We start from the raw sequence: 17382 nt of genomic DNA, 5'->3' as shown, positions 1-17382 counted from the left end.
TACTCCAGTTGTTCTTATCACATTGATCATATTAAAAATTAATTGTATTTATGACCTGCATGCAAATGTTGTTTTTATTATTGACTTCAAATTGATTCTAAGGTTAATCTACCAATTTAATCTAGTCTGGGGAAGTTCCCAATTAGAACTCAGTTGTCTATTTAAACCAAAAATTAGATACAATTGCTAATACTTCAAAGAGTTCATGACAGAGTGCTGTACAAATTTTTTTAGATCTCTGGACAGTAGGTAAAAAAAGCAATTTAAAGGAAGTCATATGGATACAAATATATAATTAACTTTTTTTGTTGCAGGAGTATTTTGGTATCTTTCTCTCAGGTGAAGAATACAGGAACCCTTCACTGATATCTGCACTTCTTGAGGGTCACATAAGCTCTTATGAACGTGTCAGATCTGCATCCAAGTCTAGACATGTGCAAGCAGTGAATTGTAATTCAGAAGGTGGCAAGCCCAAAACCCCGCTCACTGAATCCAGGTTGTACAGACTGGCTTTGCTCCTGCAAGTTTCAGAGCATGAACTGGGAGAAAAACTGGCCTTGAGAGCCCTGGATGATGGAAAAGTGGAAGTGGCTGTAAATATATGCAGGTAAAACTGCAGAGCTTTTCAAGATTATCACTTTTAATGGGCTTTTTTGAACTATTTCTGCCACTTTTTTGAATTATGTAGAGCAAAGGAAAAGGTTTTTTGTTTTACTTTAATAATTAGAACAGAATTAAGTAAAGCCCTAAGAATTACTGGCTTTTTATTCCTAACATCCTTTTCTTTCTTAATAGGGCATTCTATGAAAATAGCTGGAATGAAAATACAGGGAAGCTGCTGTTTGCAGTGTGTCAAAGGCTTTGCCATATGCTGGGAGCTGATGTTCCAATGATCATTCCTGATGGGATGGATCTTCCAACAGTGATCCATGAGCTGGCTGGCCAAGCAGCCACACTGTGCAGTCCAGGTAATTCCTGTTCCCATTTACCTGGGTTCATGCTGGGAGCCCAGCTTTCCAACCTGAGAACCAAGTGAATTTCTAGATCTGCATCTGTGAAAATAGGTCCTACAATATTGTTTCCTTTTAAGTGGACAGATGAACCTTCCATTTCTGCTAATGATCCCAATATTTTTACAGATTTAGTGTTGGATTGTCTGGAACTGTGTAAATACACTTCACTTGCCAAGGAAATTAATGGACAGTGCCAGATGGACAACTATGAATTTACAGCAGAGGTATTTTCTGTGCTGTTCACTCTATATATTCTTTTCCTTCTCATTTCTCCAGCACTCTTTAATCAAAAGGCCAACAACAACCAAAAAAATCCTCAAATAAAAACTTCCTAGAATTTGTGTGTTCTTCAGCTTAAAGAATGAACTGATTTGAGTCCTAAAAGCAGCGCCAGCTGTGGGACAAGCACAAGTAGCATTCTCCACTTACATTTCAGTAAAATAAATCCTGCTGAAAACAGTGATTTTATCAAACAGCTTCTGCCAGGACTGGCAGAGAGCTAGCTTGAAAGTATGGCAGGGAGGGTTTGGTTTTTAAATGAATGTACTATGTGAAAGCTTCCCCAAAAGTTCTGTAAAACTTTAAGATTATCAAGTTCTTGAATAGAAGCTTTGTTTTCTGTTTAGGTCAAGCAGTGCTTTAGGCTACTTGAAATGAATGGGCTCTTACAGCTGGAGTGGAGTAGAGCAGAGTGGCTGGGCTTGTTTATCCACAGAATACTATTTTTCTAGAAAATGGTCCATTTGCAAAATGTTTGCTTATAATATTTGGCCAAGAATGTTTATGAAAGCCTCTATTAAATTGACTAAGAGTACATTTTGGCTGTACAACTAAACAACTGCAACACGAAGGACAAATGTGGCCATTCTAGGTAGGAAATGGATTTATTGCCAGTGGCCATTTAACAGAATTGCTACTTTCAAATAGAACATCATGTTCTATTCCTGTATTCCAAAACAGAAACCTGTTAGTGGACTCATCAACTCTGCCTTTCATTGTGTGTACTTCTAACAATATTCTTACTTAGACAACATCTTCTGGAGGAGATAAAGATCCTTACAAGGAGTGGACTTATGATGATTTCTTTAAAGAAGATGGGATAGTCCTTGATCCTCAGACATCTCTTCCAGTTGCATATGAGCTTGCTTCTGCTGTTCTGCCTGTTTGTGGTAAGCTTGTTCTCCTCAACATTGAGACAATAGAAAATCTATGTTTCTTACCGATTTTTATCTAGAAATATAAATAATTTAGCTCATGTGTGGAAATGATCACCTCATAAATCTCAGTTAGACAAACTCATGGTAGAAATACCCATCCAGGGGTATAGAATGGAAAGATGACTTTGGGTTTGGTTCTTATTTCCACCCATGAAGAGTTTAATGTTGACTGTCTTATCCAAGGGATTTACATACAAAGGAGTTACTAAAAACTGTTGGATTCCTTTGTGAGTCTGAAAGATATTTCCTCCTAGAAAATAAATTCTGAGCAGGCACAGTTAAAACCAGCAGCAAATGGCTCTTGTTCATGTGTCTCTATTTTATGTCCTGACCTGTGGTATTTTTAGGGTTCTCCCAGACTTGCTGGTGTTGCCGAGTTCCTGGCATGCTGCTGATGAGCATTTTCTGTCTTTCAGAGGACAAGCTGTACCCCCTGGAGTCTCAAAGCCTGGCACACAGAACATTCATGGAAGGTATCACACCCTGCTTGGGTGGGAAAGAGCCTTAAAAATCACCCAACTCCAGGGGTATGAGGGCAGATCCACCACAATGAAAGTCTAAACAGACCACTGGAAAACACGAGGTTTAAATTCACCCTACACAAGCATGACTGCCTCATAGGGGGTTTTACAGGTGCCAAAATGTTCCACTTAAAGCCATATTTTAGGGCGTGGTTTGGTTCAACACAGAAGTCACCAGTTTGGGTGGTAATTCCCATTATTCCACCATGGGAATTTTGACCATCTCAAAACCTGTACTTCAGTCCAGTTCTAGCACTGTGATTAAAGATCATCAAGGACCTGTCCAAGAACACAACTTCTGGCCAAAGCTTTGTGGCTTTTGGACTAAAATGGGAATCTGTATTAAAAGCCCCGAGAATTTTAGATTTTAAAAGGAACTAAGGCAAATCCTGAGTCATAACTCTTATGAAGAAAAAGAGAAACTGCTCTGATATTAACTCCAAGAACAATATGCTTTATAATAACTTTCTGGGGTTGTTTTTGAAATATTTCACAGGACACAACTTCCTGCTGCCTGTTGGATCTCCCTTCTCTGCAGCAGTGCAGAACCTGCTGGAGTGCAGCCAGTTCCAGCTGGCCCTGCAGCTCACAGTGTGTGCCTTTGGCTCCTGCCTCCAGCATGGCATTTCAAACACCATGGCACTATCCCCAAGTGAAAAGGTGACTTTTGGCAAATTTAGAGTAGTTTTCTAAGGATTTGGGAGGCAGGGGAAAGGCTCTCACCATGACCTTTTATTAGCACCACTTGATCAGGTGTTGAGTCAGTTTGTGAAAGGAGCTGGTGGTTTCTTCTCTGTTTTTCATGGTCCTCTCCCTTTGCAAAGTGTGTTCAGAACTGAGCTTTTATTCCTGGCCTTCCTGCAGAGACTAGGATGAGTGTTAATAATGGCTTACTCTGTTTTTTCATGTTGTTTTAGTATGGGAAAAGTCACAAGTAGAATATTCAAGAAACATTCCTCAATTCAAAAGCACTTGGAAAACAGAAATCCTTTTTCTATCTGGAAGAAATCTTTATAAGGCCTTAAATAAATCTGAAAATACAATCACTATAGTACGTCCTGCTATGCTGTAAATGACAAGAAGTTGAAGATTTAGAATTTATTTTTAATTAGGTGCTGTTTTCTTCATAATAGCCACAAAACGATCTGCTACTCACTGAAACCAGAAGCTTCCTCATGGCTATGAGGGAGAAGAGCAGTTCAGTAATCAAGACTTCTGTCCTGAACTTACTACACAAGGTAAGAATCACCTGGAAAGGGTGAGGGAGCCACTTTCTTCTGCTCTACCTGACAGCCACATGGAATTGTTTCATTTGGAAAAGAGCTTCAAGATCATGGAGCCCAGCCCTTAAACTAAAGCCAAGTCCACCATTAAAGCATGTACTGAGCACCACATCTTTAAACACCTTCAGCAGTGGTGTCTCAACCACCTCCCTGAGCAGCTTTTCCAAAGAGCCTTTGAGCCCTTTGTGGGCTGTGGCTCTTTGTTCCTGCTCAGTTTGCTCTGCTTGGAAGGTTCTGGACAGTGGGAGCCTCACCTTTGTGGGGTCCTTTAGGGTTCCAAGTGACTGTAATGGCCTTTAGGAGCTGTAGGTATTTTCTGTGTTATTTGAAATCCTGGATTTGTTTTAGATTGGTAGTTTTCCTAGGTGGGTGGAGTTTTTAAAAAGCTCTGTGCTAAACCTTCAGTTTACCATCTTCTAAGGCAGCTTAGACTAAGGGAAGTCACTTTCAGACTGGCTTCAGGATATTCAGATGTTAAATTTTAAATCCTGAAATGCCTTTTTATTATTTTTCCTCCCTAACTTAAGGATCCAATACATATCTAAATTCTGGAGTATTTTTCCTGTGTTGCACCTGATACAAAGAGACCTCTTGTAGAAATTAAATAAATCCTAAAGTTTATCTTTTTTTTTTTTTCTCCCAAACCACAGGTGTTCAACTCTCGTGTCATCGATCAGAACCTGGCCCTGGGCTATTGCACTGTTTTGTCCAAGGAAGAGATGTTCAATAAGCTGTGGGAGGTCATAAACAACTCATGGCAGAATTACAGAAAAGTTTTGGTAAATTCCCAAGGCCTTGAGTTTCTTCAGCAAACAGACAATGTTAAAGAGATCCTTCATTTAGGGCCCTGGGAGAGGAGCTGCCTCTTTGCCACAGTGGGAAGTTGCTGTCAATATTAATGTGGTTTTCAACCCCATCATGACTTATTCCAAAACCTGAAATTATTTACTTTAGGTCCCATCTTAATTGATATCTACAGTATATTTTGGATAAGTTGTTCTCTGGTAGCAGTTTTCAAGAATGGAATGAGTGAATACATCTATTAAAATATAAAGGAAGATGGGAAGTAAAGAAATGTGGAGGGAGAGTAATGTAAATTCAAGTTCCTCTAAGGATTTAGATCTCAGCATTCCCAATTTTCAGATTATTTATTAGACTTGTATTCACTTCCTTTTTCCTTCCTTCTAGGCAGTAGCTCTGGTGGGAGCAGAGCTTGCTGACCAATATGGTGAAGCAGAAGAAAAGAGAAAATTCCAGGAATTGGTTATTGATGCAGAATGGGGCATCCAGCTTGGTAAATTTGGTGTAAGTTTTTATTTATTTACTTATTTTAGGGTTTTAATAACTAATCAGTTAATAATATCAGTATAACCTGGGATGTGTGTGAGTTTTTAGGGAGATTTCCCATTCAAATGTAAGCAAAGTTGGAGTTTTGGTTTTGATTTTTCATTCTGCTTGTCTGCATAAATATCAAAAATGGAAATGCAATAATTGAGGGGGTTGAAAAAGAAAATTTAAGTTCTTAAGTATTATTTGATTCAGGAGGTAATCAGCAAATCCGCTGCTTTTTCCTGCTCTGAAAGTGTCTGGATTGAAACTAAAAGTAAAAGCTTCACTGTATAAGGAATTAGTCTTGATATTGTCTAAAAGACTCTGAGAAGATGAGTGTGTTTTTATCTGCAGATTTCTTTTGAGACTGTGTTTAGACAGCCACCAATAAGGAAGAAAGAACTCATAAGACTGCTGGTACAAAACCCAGAAGTGGACACAGCTCTCATCTTGAATTACTGCAGGTACTGATTCCATGAAATCTATTGCTGTAAAAACAACCATGGCCACTGAAACCTCTTTTGCTTTAAATAAATCCTATTTAAGAGAAAATGCAAACCCTCCTCCTTTTTTAAAAATTGCTATTCAGCATACATCCTGCCTTGGATTAATTTAATTAAAAGGAAAGAAGCTCCTTGATGACAAAGCTCCCAGAGAGAATCATGCTCTTTTCTCTCCTAGCACTTTCGCACTGGACAGTGATGCTGCACTGCAGCTCTGCATTGAAACCCTTCTGCTCCAGAATTCAAACACAAACGATGTTGAAGATGACTCTGCAGAAAGCAGTGAGAGGCAACCTCATTCCACATTACTGGCTAGAACACTAAAAATAATCCCTCTGCTGAACAGCACCAAAGACCTGGTCATGAGTCTTAGTGGAATATTGTACAAGGTAAAAAAAAATGTATAAAATAAAACAAAAAAACCACCAACACAGCCACATCTCTGGAATCTACATCTAATAATTGCTGCATGTCACTTGAATGGCAGAGGAATAATTCCACAGAAACTAAAAAGGTTGTGTTTTTTCCAAATTTTCTTAAAGCTTGTAAATGTTAAGACTCAGTTTTTTGCTTTTCTACAAAAGAAATGACAGCCACATATTTAATTTTCTCAAAAGAGAGGTAGGAGTGTTTCATCCCCACTTTCCTTAAAAACTGACCAGCCAGAAAATCAAACAAAAAAGTAATTCCTAAGTTCTACATTAAAAATAGGTGGGAATTAAAAATTATATTTTGGGGGTGTTTTTATATTTCAAAGGGTTGGTGTTTTTGTGGGGGTGAGTTTTTTGGGGTTTGTTTTGTTTCCAGCACTTGTTTGGTCTTTCTGCCAAATCCTGATGCCTTTTTTTAGGATTTAAGAAAGTGTTTTAAAGAATTATGTCATGATGCTTATATCAACATAACACTGAAGAAACAGTAACTGGTATTAAAAATGGGGAAAAAAGCAACACACTTGTATCTTTTTATAAGACAAATCATGTAAGATGTTATAAAATATTATTATTTTGAATAGCTGGATCCTTATGACTATGAAACACTGGATATTGTCCTGAGAGTGATCCAAAGTGCTGATGAGAAGAACACCAGCATCCAGCTGAGCCAGGTGTGTCCAGCTGTGTGACCTTGCTAATGGCACCTCAATTCTGCTTTGTCTGTTTATTGATGGAACTATTCAGCACTGTTGAAATTAAATTAATTATTTCATGTACACATCTTTCCCTCAGAAAATAGCCTTTAAAAAGTGATTTCTAGTAATTTCTCAGCAATTTATACTTTATTTCTTTTTTTTTTCCCTAGGCTTTGAGCCTCCTCAAACATCTGAAGTCTTACACAAGGATTTCTCCACCAGTGGACCTGGAACACCAATATGTTTTGGAGCAGATGATTCCCTTGTCTCCAGCTGCTCACACCAGGCTGCCCTTTCACCTGCTGTTCTTCAGAACTACCCAGTGTTTCTGGAACATTGTATGTAAGTTCAGGATCTCAAATTCCCTTTCTCTGCTATCTCTGACCTTTAAAGTGCCATGGTTTATGTTGTATATGAACTGTAATTCTTCATTAATGCAGTTTTCATCCCAACTGCTTCTGAAAGCACTTCTTGTGCTCCCAAATTGCTGCCCAGAGGAGCTAAGATGATAAATACAGTGCAGGGTTTATCCTCAGATTCTTTCCTAGCACCTCTAAAATTTATCCACATATCCCACTTCCCAGCCCAGTGGGGATAATTAGGATCAGATCCTTTCTCTCCCAATGGAGGTCCCCATCCACCAATAAACTGAAAGTGCCTCATTTCACAGAGGAAGCTGCCAGTGGATTGTGAGACTCACAGGCAACTTTTCCTTTTCAGCTGCAGAGCTCAGTGAGGAAACCTTCCCAACCCTTCTGTTGATTTCCAAACTAATGAAGGTACAGTAACAGCTTGAAGAAATGGATTTAAATATTATCCCCCCACACCCCAAAAAAAGAAGTTTCCATCTTTCTCTTGCATGATGTTGGCCTCACTGTAGAAGCTCTGACAACTCTTCATCTACTTTGCCATTTTTCCAGGTTTCCCTGGATACCTTCCACATGTCTGCAGTTCGACATGTCTTTGAAAAAAAACTGAAACCAAAAATATTTGAAATGAGAAGCAGTGGCTGTACCTCCATTGTTAACAAAGAAACCATCAAAACTGTGAGGGCACTTCAGTCCTATCTGCTGGCCATAGTCAATCCAGAGTGGGCTGTGGCCATGGCTCACAAGATTGCCCAGGAATTCCCCACAGGTGAGTTGCAAATGGGATGGGGAAGCAATGGGAGGCTTGGGACAAGCAGAGCGAGGGTGGGAGGAAACATTTGTTCCCTGATCCCGAGTAACACCCAGCAAAGCTGGAGCATGAAAATTAATTTGGCTCCTGCATCCAGTTTGGAACAGTAAGTTAGGAAACATCCATTTGATATCACAGCATCACCATCAAATCCTTTTCCCCCTCTTTTTGTAAAATCATAGAAAGGCTTTAAGGTCCTTCCAGCCCAAAGCTGGACACCTTCCACTAGACCAGGTAGCTCCAAGTCTCATCCAACCTAGCCCTGTTGTCGTGCCAGAACTTTCTCCATGTTCACACCATCTTCAGACAAGTTTTCCACCAAGAGTCAATATTTCAGCCCAATTTAATCACTTTCTCTGCTATTTGAATCCAAACTGATAATATATTTTTACTCTTTAGACACAAAAATTTTTCTAATATCTTAAATAATCTCTAATTTTTTTCAATTCTTCAAAATAAAATGGATATAATATATAGTGTAGGAAGGGTTATTAAAAACTTTACTTCTTTCCCTTCCTTTTTTTTAAATAATTAAAAAGGTCCTGACCATATCCAGGCACTGAAATTCTGTCTTTATCTGGCTGAGAAGTGGCTGAAGAGTACTACAGCTAAGGTAATGGAAACTGCTTGCCAGATTGTTGTGAACTTATTACAAAAGTTACAAAACGCTTATGTTTATATTTTAATTTTTGGTGTTTTGGGCAGTGGTGTGTAAATTGTACCATAACCTACCCTGGTATGGGAAATACTTTTGGGGAAAGTGACCCCCAGAAGAATCCCTTTTGTCCTGGAACATTATCCTGCAAAACACCCTGCAAAAATCAGGCTCAGTGTTCTTGGAGCTTGGACAAAAAATGAGCAGTTTTAGGGAAAAATAATTTGTTCCTTCTCCTGTTGTGTGCATTTTTCTTGCTGCAGGAGAACGAGGTGGAATCTGATCCAGCTTGGATCAATGCCGTTATTAATTTTTGCTTACAGTTCCAAGACTTTAGCTGTTTGCAGGGTTATATATAAAGAGAATCTGCTTTGACTTGATTCTCATGCTTGTTTTCACATGATTTCCTTTCACAGGGAAAGGTGAATAATAACCTCAGCTTTGATTATAAATCTCAGACTTCCTATGGAGCTGTTGAGGCACAAAGAACTCTAAATAGTTCTCTGTACTTAGTCACATGATCAGAGAGAATTATGCCAAAATTAAACTGAAATTTGAGCAGCCATGAATTCTAATATTTAGCTCTTTTTCTTCTACTTTTTACCTTAAAATTTCTTAATTTTACCTACTTATACATATTTTATTTGGGTCTTTCACATAGCTTTGCAATTTTTTTCAAAATACCTTCCCAGCTAGAGCAATGTGGTAACCCTCTCTGCAGAAAAATGCCTGTGGGTATGCCTCTGAAGAGCTGTCCAGTCTCTAAAAAGATGGTTTTTCTTGTGCTTTTGAGTAAAAGAGGTTTTTTAATGTAATACTCTGGTGTTTTGCTAAAGGATGAGCCACATGAGAAAGCAGAAGTCCTCCAGAGGAACTTACACTTGCAGTATAAGAGAGCAGCAACAGAAAATGTCCTGATAACAAGTAACTTGAACACTGGGGAACATCTAAAATCCATTGGGAAACCAGCAAATCTGATTGTTTTACTGTATGAACACCACAGCATAGACCAGAGATTCCAAAATCCAGCTGGCAGAGATTATCCAGGTGAGTCTGAGCAAAGAGAAGCTCTTTTAAAAACCCCAGTTCTGCTTTGGAAATAACATTGCCTGCACCTCTTCCTGTAGATATCCACATGGCAGCTAAGGAGATTGCTGAGATTAACAACTTGGATATGAACAAAATTTGTGACAAGCTGCTGGCCAAATGGCTGTGTCCAAGCACACCACCCCCAGGGGTAAGGCATCCCTTGATTTGGGGTTTGATCATATAAATTATATTAAATATAATTATATCAAATATGGGCTTTTTTTCCTCCACTTGTTCAAAAACCCCAAGGTTATTCTGTACAAACTGCCTGTAGTACTCATGAATGTATTTAAGATTTCAGTACTTTCCTAAAATAGCACCCTAGTGTCTGTGGTGAGAAGGATTTGAAATGCCAGATTTCAAATTTTCCTTCTCTCTTTGTGGATTCAAACCTTCCCTTTAGTGCAGCCAGCCTGAGGGAGTAAAGCAGTTGTAAATACATCAGCCTCATCAAGCACTGCTTTAAGCAGGGATATGACCCAGCTATTTATCCAAACAATGTGGAAAATTCATCTAAATTTTCATTTCTTTTTAAAGAAAACCCAAGAAGTCTTTGGAGATGTACTGGAGGATGAAGAGCTTAGAAGGTGTGTGTGCTCTCTTACCTGTAATATGGTGAATTATTTTTAACTAGCCAGTTAAAAATGGCTTTTTCAAGAAACTTAACAATGGGTGTGTGATTCAGAGCTCACTGTTCTTATTTTTACTTTCTGCTGACATCACTTTTGAATCATCCAATATTTATACCACAAAACACCATTGACAATAACTTACATCTGTAAGTTTTTAAGAGTAGCTTTTTGGAGTTTTTCCCCTCCTTTTTCATATCCTTGCTCTCTTTTTAACAGTGAAATATTCACATTGAAATGACAATTGATGTGTTGTATTTCAGTAGCTGTACCTGCATTAAAAACAAACCCATTTTTTGCAGGGCTATTTACCTACTTCAGTCTCGCCCAATGGATTACTGTTCAAGAATGCTTTTTGCAATTACAACATCTGACACATCTGTGAGTTGCTAAATTCTTGTTTTAGCTTTTTATCTCTTATTAAAATCAAATGCTGTCTGCTTTACTGCAAGAGCTCCAACTTTTAGCCTTTGCACCTGTGTTTTGGATGGTTTGTGATTTGTATGAGCTGTTTTCCTCCCTTCACCAACCTTTGCTTAAAACTGATTTTCACTGGATTTTGCTATTAACTCTCAAGAGCAGCCCTTGAACTCTTGGTTTTCTAAACCTATTGCTGATATTACCCGAAACAACTTCATGAAACATTTGCTAGAGTGTGCCTTAAGCTGGTGTAAGACATTGGCTCACTTTGGATGGAATGAAAGCAGAGTGGTAAAAGTGTTTCATCAGAACCTTAACCTCGAGTTTTTCCACCCCTAATTACATTTGTGCTACCATATATCACAAATATTTTTCTTGCCTGTATTAATAGTCTGAAATCTAGAAAACTAGAGGGTTTTATATATCTGGGATGATGCTTCCTGATTGTTCAGCCAGTAGTTGTGACTTTGGGACTGTGTTTTCCCCCTCAGCCTTTTGGTGACACCCAGCTGACGTTTGCTCACAGGACCAGAGCTTTCAGGTGTTTGCTCTACCTGGCAGATACCAGCACTGTGGAATCACTCTTCAAGAAACCCATTGAGAAAGTCAAGTAAGAGGAATTTTTTTACATATTAAAACAACAGAAGGACACTTTTCAGTGTTATCCTGAGCTTGGATACGTGGATTAAAACATAAACATCACTTAACTCCTGCTTTGGGGGGTTTATTTGCACAGGTATTTTCTGAAGTGCTGCCTTTATCTGGCAGAGTTTGAGATCTTGAATATTCCATACACTTATGAATCATTCCACAAGAGCCCTAAGGAAGGCATGATTAAAGGGCTATGGAAGAACCACAGTCACGAACCCAGGGTAGGATTTTTAAATCCTTTGTAAATTTTGTTACACACTGTGTGAATTTATACCTCTGCAAAGCACAGGCTTTTCTAAACATTTTTCTCCAGTGTACTCTGGAAATGACAGATAAAAGCTTTACCCTTCCTATACTTAGAAAATAAAATACCAGTTTTAGATGGTTAGGTTTTGTTCCTCCCATGTGTGCAATAATTCTAGAAGTGGCTTGGAAAGGTTTGAATTTCTGCTAAAATGCAGCATGTCCTTGCTCCTCCTCAGGCTGTGAGACTGGTGACAGAGCTGAGTTTAGAATACCAAGTCTACGATCCCCAGCTCTGGAATGGCCTCCTACAGAAACTCCTGGGCTTCAATATGGTAAGGAAATTTTTAAGGATAAAATTCTGCGGCAAGGGGAGAAAAAGGCTGGGTTTATCCAGTGATTTGTGAAGAACAGGATAAATACAGAAATTATAAACCATGGTTACTCTTAAATACTGAACTGATGATGATTTGAGGAATTTGAATTTTGATCTTAAATTGTTATATTTTGATTTTTAAAAATACTTTCAGAATAAATCCTATAATAATAAATTGAAAATTTTCTTCATATTATTATCCATTTATAACATAATAGGCACATTATTTTGTGCATATATATTCAAACTGTGCATACAGGTATTTCCATATGTGTACATATATACACAAGCCCTAAAATGTATGATGATGGAAATTCTGATTGTTACCATTCAGAATCCTAATTGCCTGTGACTGTCAAACATTATGTAAAGTTGTTGCAGCCTAAGGAAGCAACATGTACCTGATCAACCATTTAATTTACTAAACTACAAAGCAAATTTCCATAGGTGTCAAAGGAACACAGGAACCTTGAGAAATTCCAAGTTTGCATTCTGCAAACAAACCAAGCTAAATGGAGTTCTGTAGATTATTGCCAAATATTCAAAAATACCAAAGGACTTGAATTTTGTTTTCTTCCAGATTCAGTATCTAAGAAGAGTTTTGATTGCAATTACTGGGATTCCTTCATTATGGGAGGTAAGCAAATAACTGTGTGGCTCCTCATGTTTCTCTTCACTTAACAGGAATTTGGAGTGTTTGTGTGTCAGCCATAAAAAGATTATTTTTAATGGCTATTATTTCTATGACAGTGCAATATATCAGTGAACGCTGGACAAAATAAATCAGAATATTCCATAATCTTGGACTCTGAGCTAAAGAAAGCAATGTTAGGGAATAATTCCTCCAGGATAAATAAAAAGGAATATTGACAGGCTTCGTCCAGGGGCAGTGGGTTGGGATGTGTGTGTTTATAATACATGGTTACACCTGGTTTTGGCTGTAATTTGAAAATAAACTTTGTTGCCACCAGATTCCCAGCTTCAGCCGAGCCTGGCGCAGCGTGGTGCTGTCCCCCTTCCTCACAGGTAGGGCTGTACTCCCTGTCCTGCTCCTGGAGTAGCTTGGTTGTAGGTTTACTACACCTTGTTCTATTCCTTTCTTTCTCAGCCTCGTGCCCACCAAGTCCTGGGCAGCTGCAGGAGTGCCAGGAGTGCTTTGTGCTCCTGCTCAGGTGAGTTCAGGGCCCTGCCCTGCTCCTCAGCATCCTGTGCATGAACCACATTTGCATTGCCTTTGCAGTGCAAAAAGCACGTGGTTTCCTTATTTCACTCACCACAATGCTCTGACTTGCTCAGAAGACCCACCAGAGCTCAGAGAGCCCAACTTGAACCAAAGTTAGTTTGGAAGTAGAGTAGGTTTGGGTTGGGAAGGACTCTAAAGATTGTCTGGAGGGGGATCCTACACTACTGTGCAGACACATTTGTGCCAAAGCTCTGCTCTGGACAGGTGGCCAACAATTGCCCTCAAAACAGGCTGCTTAGAAAGAGAAACTGGAGGTGTGATTTGGGGTTTGTATTCAGTGACACTTCAATTTGCTTGACCATTTCTGGAACTCATATGAGGTAGAAATGTGTTATCCTACCCGACTTCCAAGTCTCAGGGCAGTTTTGTTGACAGCACTGAGACATCCAGTGAAACAAATCACAGCTGTGAACTTCCCTCCTGATCTCCTGAAGGTGTCCTGTCCTGGCTGACCTGGATATTGTTGGAATTGCTAAACAATACACCCAGCTGGACCTCCCAGCTTTTGCCCTGGGCTGCCTCTTGGTCATTCCTCACTCTGAGAAGAGAGAGCAGCAAATTCAGGTAAATCAGAAGCTTTGTGTTCTGTCTCTGCAAGGGAAATGTTCTTAAGTATGTTCTGCTCACTAGAGCAGGTCAGAGGTGAATTCCAGTTAACTTCAACACATCCCTGCTGATAAATGCTCAACAGCTGCCACCCTCAAAGGCTTCTAAGGGGATCATGTGAACACTTCCTCCTTGTTCTTTTAAAACTTCAGTCATCCCCAGTAGCTTTGTCATCTGACATTGCCTTGAGGATGTTTTATGAGATCCCACCCATAAAGCACATGGGGAAAAAAAAAACAAACCAAACAAAACAGTAAAACCCAAGCCAGAGCAGATTGTAAGACAAGTACTGAATCCTACTTTGGAAGGGTGTTGAGTTGAAAGCTCCTGACTTCCAAGGAAGATGTTTGATATGCACCAGTTCTGATAGAAACCTTCTGCCTTAAAGCCATGTCCTCACCAGCCAGGAACCTTGACATTTTCCCTGCTCTTCTCATTTGTTTCCATTAATTTCTGTTCTGCATTGTCCTCCCAGATGAAGCATTAGAGGCTGTTCCTATATTTGTCACCAGCAAACTGGGACCAGTAAAGGCACCTGAAATTCTTAGATTTCCAGTCATTAAAGCTCCTCTGAGAAAGGTTGCCCCAAATCACAGCTTAAGTGTAAGACACTCATCCTTGCTGGCAGTGACTCAAAAAATCCTCTGACAGCTACAGCAAAACACCATTTGAGAGAGTTAAAAGCAACACTTTCAGTCCAAGCACACAGATCCTGGTTTGATAATTCTGTGTTTGCACCTAGAATTTCAAAAGATTTCTGAATAAATCAAGTATTTGTTCTGAAAGGAGTGTTCCTGCTTTAATCAATCACTGAATAAAAATGTTTTGTAACTTATTTTCACAAGGGTTTGTTATCAACCTGTAAGAAAGAAACTGTGCTGCAACAATTGGATGAACACATAGACACTGGAGAACTGGTCGCATTTGCTTCCCAGGTAAATAAATAAAATTTACTTCACTTCCGTTTGACTTGGAGGCTTTTTTGATAGGTAAGTGTTCACAGGACCTTCTTTTCTCTCTCCTCTGATCTTGTCCAGACTTACTTGACTTTGAATGCTCAAAAAATGTAGAATATTTTTAAAATGCAGAACCACCTTGTTTTTTCTAAATAAATATTTGAGGCTAAAAGGGTTTAGTAAACTGCACTTTTGCCTTGCCTTGAGCTGCCTCCCTATGGGTAAGTTTAAGTCACTTCCCTCTGATTTTGGGATCAGTTTTCATAAAATCTGCCATTTCACAGCACTTAAATAAAATGTAAAAAAAAAACCCTTTTCTTTATAGAACCCATTATGAAAACTATGAGCTCTTTCCATTCAAAAGTAAAATCTCTTTTGTCTAAAATATTAACACTTTTCATTATTAAAACTTAAATCTACAGATCAGATCTTTGATTTTGGACAGTATCATCAATGAGAAGCTCTATGATCAGTTCTGGAAAACCAAATATTATCCACTGTTAAAGCAACACCTGATAAACACCCACAGAATAAAAGAGCTGGTGAATTATTTTGCCAAAAACAACTGGTAAGTTAATAAATGGTAAAAAAACAAGTGTAACTGATAGCAATTGCAAAAATTAAATCTCAGCTTTATTTAATTTTCCCTTGTTTGAAGTTATGGAAGTTTTCTAATACTTAGTCTCCAAAGATTTTTAAGGATTGCTAAGTTAAGCAGTAAATTTCACCTCACTAGGATAGAGTTTTAGAGCCATTTAAGACCAAGTAACAGATTATTAAGCCTGGACTAGCAGCAGATCAAATTCAGTTAAAAGAGAAGCAACCAAAGTGAACTAATCAAAACCTTGACCTTACCTTTAGGTGAATCCAGCTCAGGGGCATCACAGAGTCACAGCTTCAGCAATAAAAACACTCAGAAAAAAAATAAATTATCTGCCTGTACTGAAGACTTGGGAATTAGTGGTTTTGCCACAAAGTTTACAAGAACTGAAAGTCATTCTTGTGCTCCACTTAAATCACAGAGGGGGCTGGGTTGGGCCCCCTCACCTGGGGATTCACAGCACCTGGGCTCCTCTCACACCTGGGCACACTCAGAGCCCAAGCCCTGGGGATTGCAGGGCACTGCTACCACTGATCCCACACTCACACTGGGGCAGGAACCAAGAAACATTTAAATCCTGTATTATTGATTTTATAGCCCCAAGGAAAAAGCCAGGTTTGTCTTCTCTACTAGGAAATTACAGGGCCATCTCTGACTTCAAATCTGTGGGATCATACTTTGTTTTTCTACTTCTGTTGTCTAAATTACTGGCTGTTTAGAGAGCTTCATTTGACAAGGTTGATCACCTTTTACCTCTTACAGCCTTGATGATGCAACAGCCCTGATTCAAGAGTATCAAAAGAAGTGTGGAAACCCTGCTCTGGCAGATGTCCCAGCATCTCATCTTCTGCAGGTAAAACAAACCATCTCTGTACCTCAGGCAGTATTTTCTCCTTTTTCTCTGAAGGCTTTCACTCAACTTCCTGCAAAAAATTTTTTTAGCTGATACGCTTTTGTAACATGTGTTGTATATAACAAAATATCCCTTAATTAATTCAAATAATTCATTTTACCTGAACCACGTCTGTGTCCTGGATCACATCCCATTTTCCTAAGCCCTACTAATGTTGTTCTTTGACCTTCCAGATGTACCTGAATGAATCAGAGGGGTCCTGAGTCCTGGAAGTGCCATAAATTAGCTCGAGATTTCCTCTTGTTCCTCTTCCCTCTCCTGGCAGGAGGGGGGGCTGTGCATTCACAACTCTTGTACCGCTCAGGAGAACAAAAACCCCAAAGCTTTTTCCAAGAGCATCCACAACCTCTCCACATTTTTCCAGCTGTTCTAGGCTGCTTCGGCTCCATTCTCCACCCCCCACAAAAACAGTTCTGACTCACAGCAGAATTTCCTGTTTGTAGTCATCAGTTCACACTCAGCACTTTAACTTTGGGAAGGAGTAAAGTTTACTTCCCTTACTTCTGTATTTCCCCATGTTCAGGCCGGCTGTCAGGACCACTCTGAGATGTCATCCACAGCAACAGAACCTTTGTCATCACTGTGATAAACTTTTATAAAACTGCAGGGGCTGTGGTTCATGTAAAATACTTGTAGACAAATTTTAAGTGTAACTTTGCAAACTTGCGTATCAATTTTGGCCTTACAGTAAAAATAAATAAACTTGTGTGTCAATTTTGGCCTTACAATCTAAATTAAACATAAATAAACATATGTATCTATCTTGGCTCCTTACAATATTCTATAAACCTCTTAATTATGAGTTTGTCAATAAATTGATGTTCCAGTC

The 17382-nt window shown here is 39.0% G+C and overlaps 1 protein-coding gene across 2 annotated transcripts in view; it reads left to right on the top strand.

Annotated features, from left to right (window-relative positions):
* Positions 1 to 17314, top strand: part of KNTC1 (kinetochore associated 1) — a 31132-nt gene extending 13818 nt beyond the window's left edge. Inside the window, exons 34-64 of one of the 2 annotated variants that reach the window (XM_085592737.1) lie at positions 315 to 607; positions 796 to 968; positions 1140 to 1237; positions 2041 to 2182; positions 2647 to 2703; positions 3248 to 3411; positions 3885 to 3989; positions 4685 to 4813; positions 5223 to 5339; positions 5718 to 5827; positions 6045 to 6255; positions 6879 to 6968; positions 7163 to 7334; positions 7713 to 7771; positions 7913 to 8129; positions 8711 to 8784; positions 9663 to 9873; positions 9954 to 10063; positions 10453 to 10502; positions 10847 to 10925; positions 11456 to 11574; positions 11701 to 11836; positions 12098 to 12193; positions 12815 to 12871; positions 13206 to 13260; positions 13343 to 13406; positions 13912 to 14041; positions 14929 to 15018; positions 15462 to 15607; positions 16403 to 16493; positions 16727 to 17314. In XM_085592737.1, the coding sequence (XP_085448863.1) occupies positions 315 to 607; positions 796 to 968; positions 1140 to 1237; positions 2041 to 2182; positions 2647 to 2703; positions 3248 to 3411; positions 3885 to 3989; positions 4685 to 4813; positions 5223 to 5339; positions 5718 to 5827; positions 6045 to 6255; positions 6879 to 6968; positions 7163 to 7334; positions 7713 to 7771; positions 7913 to 8129; positions 8711 to 8784; positions 9663 to 9873; positions 9954 to 10063; positions 10453 to 10502; positions 10847 to 10925; positions 11456 to 11574; positions 11701 to 11836; positions 12098 to 12193; positions 12815 to 12871; positions 13206 to 13260; positions 13343 to 13406; positions 13912 to 14041; positions 14929 to 15018; positions 15462 to 15607; positions 16403 to 16493; positions 16727 to 16756 (3675 nt within the window). In that variant the 3' untranslated portion in view covers positions 16757 to 17314. Of the gene's footprint in view, positions 1 to 314; positions 608 to 795; positions 969 to 1139; positions 1238 to 2040; positions 2183 to 2646; positions 2704 to 3247; positions 3412 to 3884; positions 3990 to 4684; positions 4814 to 5222; positions 5340 to 5717; positions 5828 to 6044; positions 6256 to 6878; positions 6969 to 7162; positions 7335 to 7712; positions 7772 to 7912; positions 8130 to 8710; positions 8785 to 9662; positions 9874 to 9953; positions 10064 to 10452; positions 10503 to 10846; positions 10926 to 11455; positions 11575 to 11700; positions 11837 to 12097; positions 12194 to 12814; positions 12872 to 13205; positions 13261 to 13342; positions 13407 to 13911; positions 14042 to 14928; positions 15019 to 15461; positions 15608 to 16402; positions 16494 to 16726 lie in introns of those variants that run through there. The other variant, XR_014958604.1, reaches the window with a different exon arrangement.
* Positions 17315 to 17382: the final 68 nt, after the last annotated feature.

Source organism: Lonchura striata, chromosome 15 (genome assembly GCF_050655825.1).
Source record: "Lonchura striata isolate lonStrDom1 chromosome 15, ASM5065582v1, whole genome shotgun sequence".
NCBI lineage: Eukaryota > Metazoa > Chordata > Aves > Passeriformes > Estrildidae > Lonchura > Lonchura striata.
This window is presented reverse-complemented; position numbering and strand designations above follow the sequence as displayed.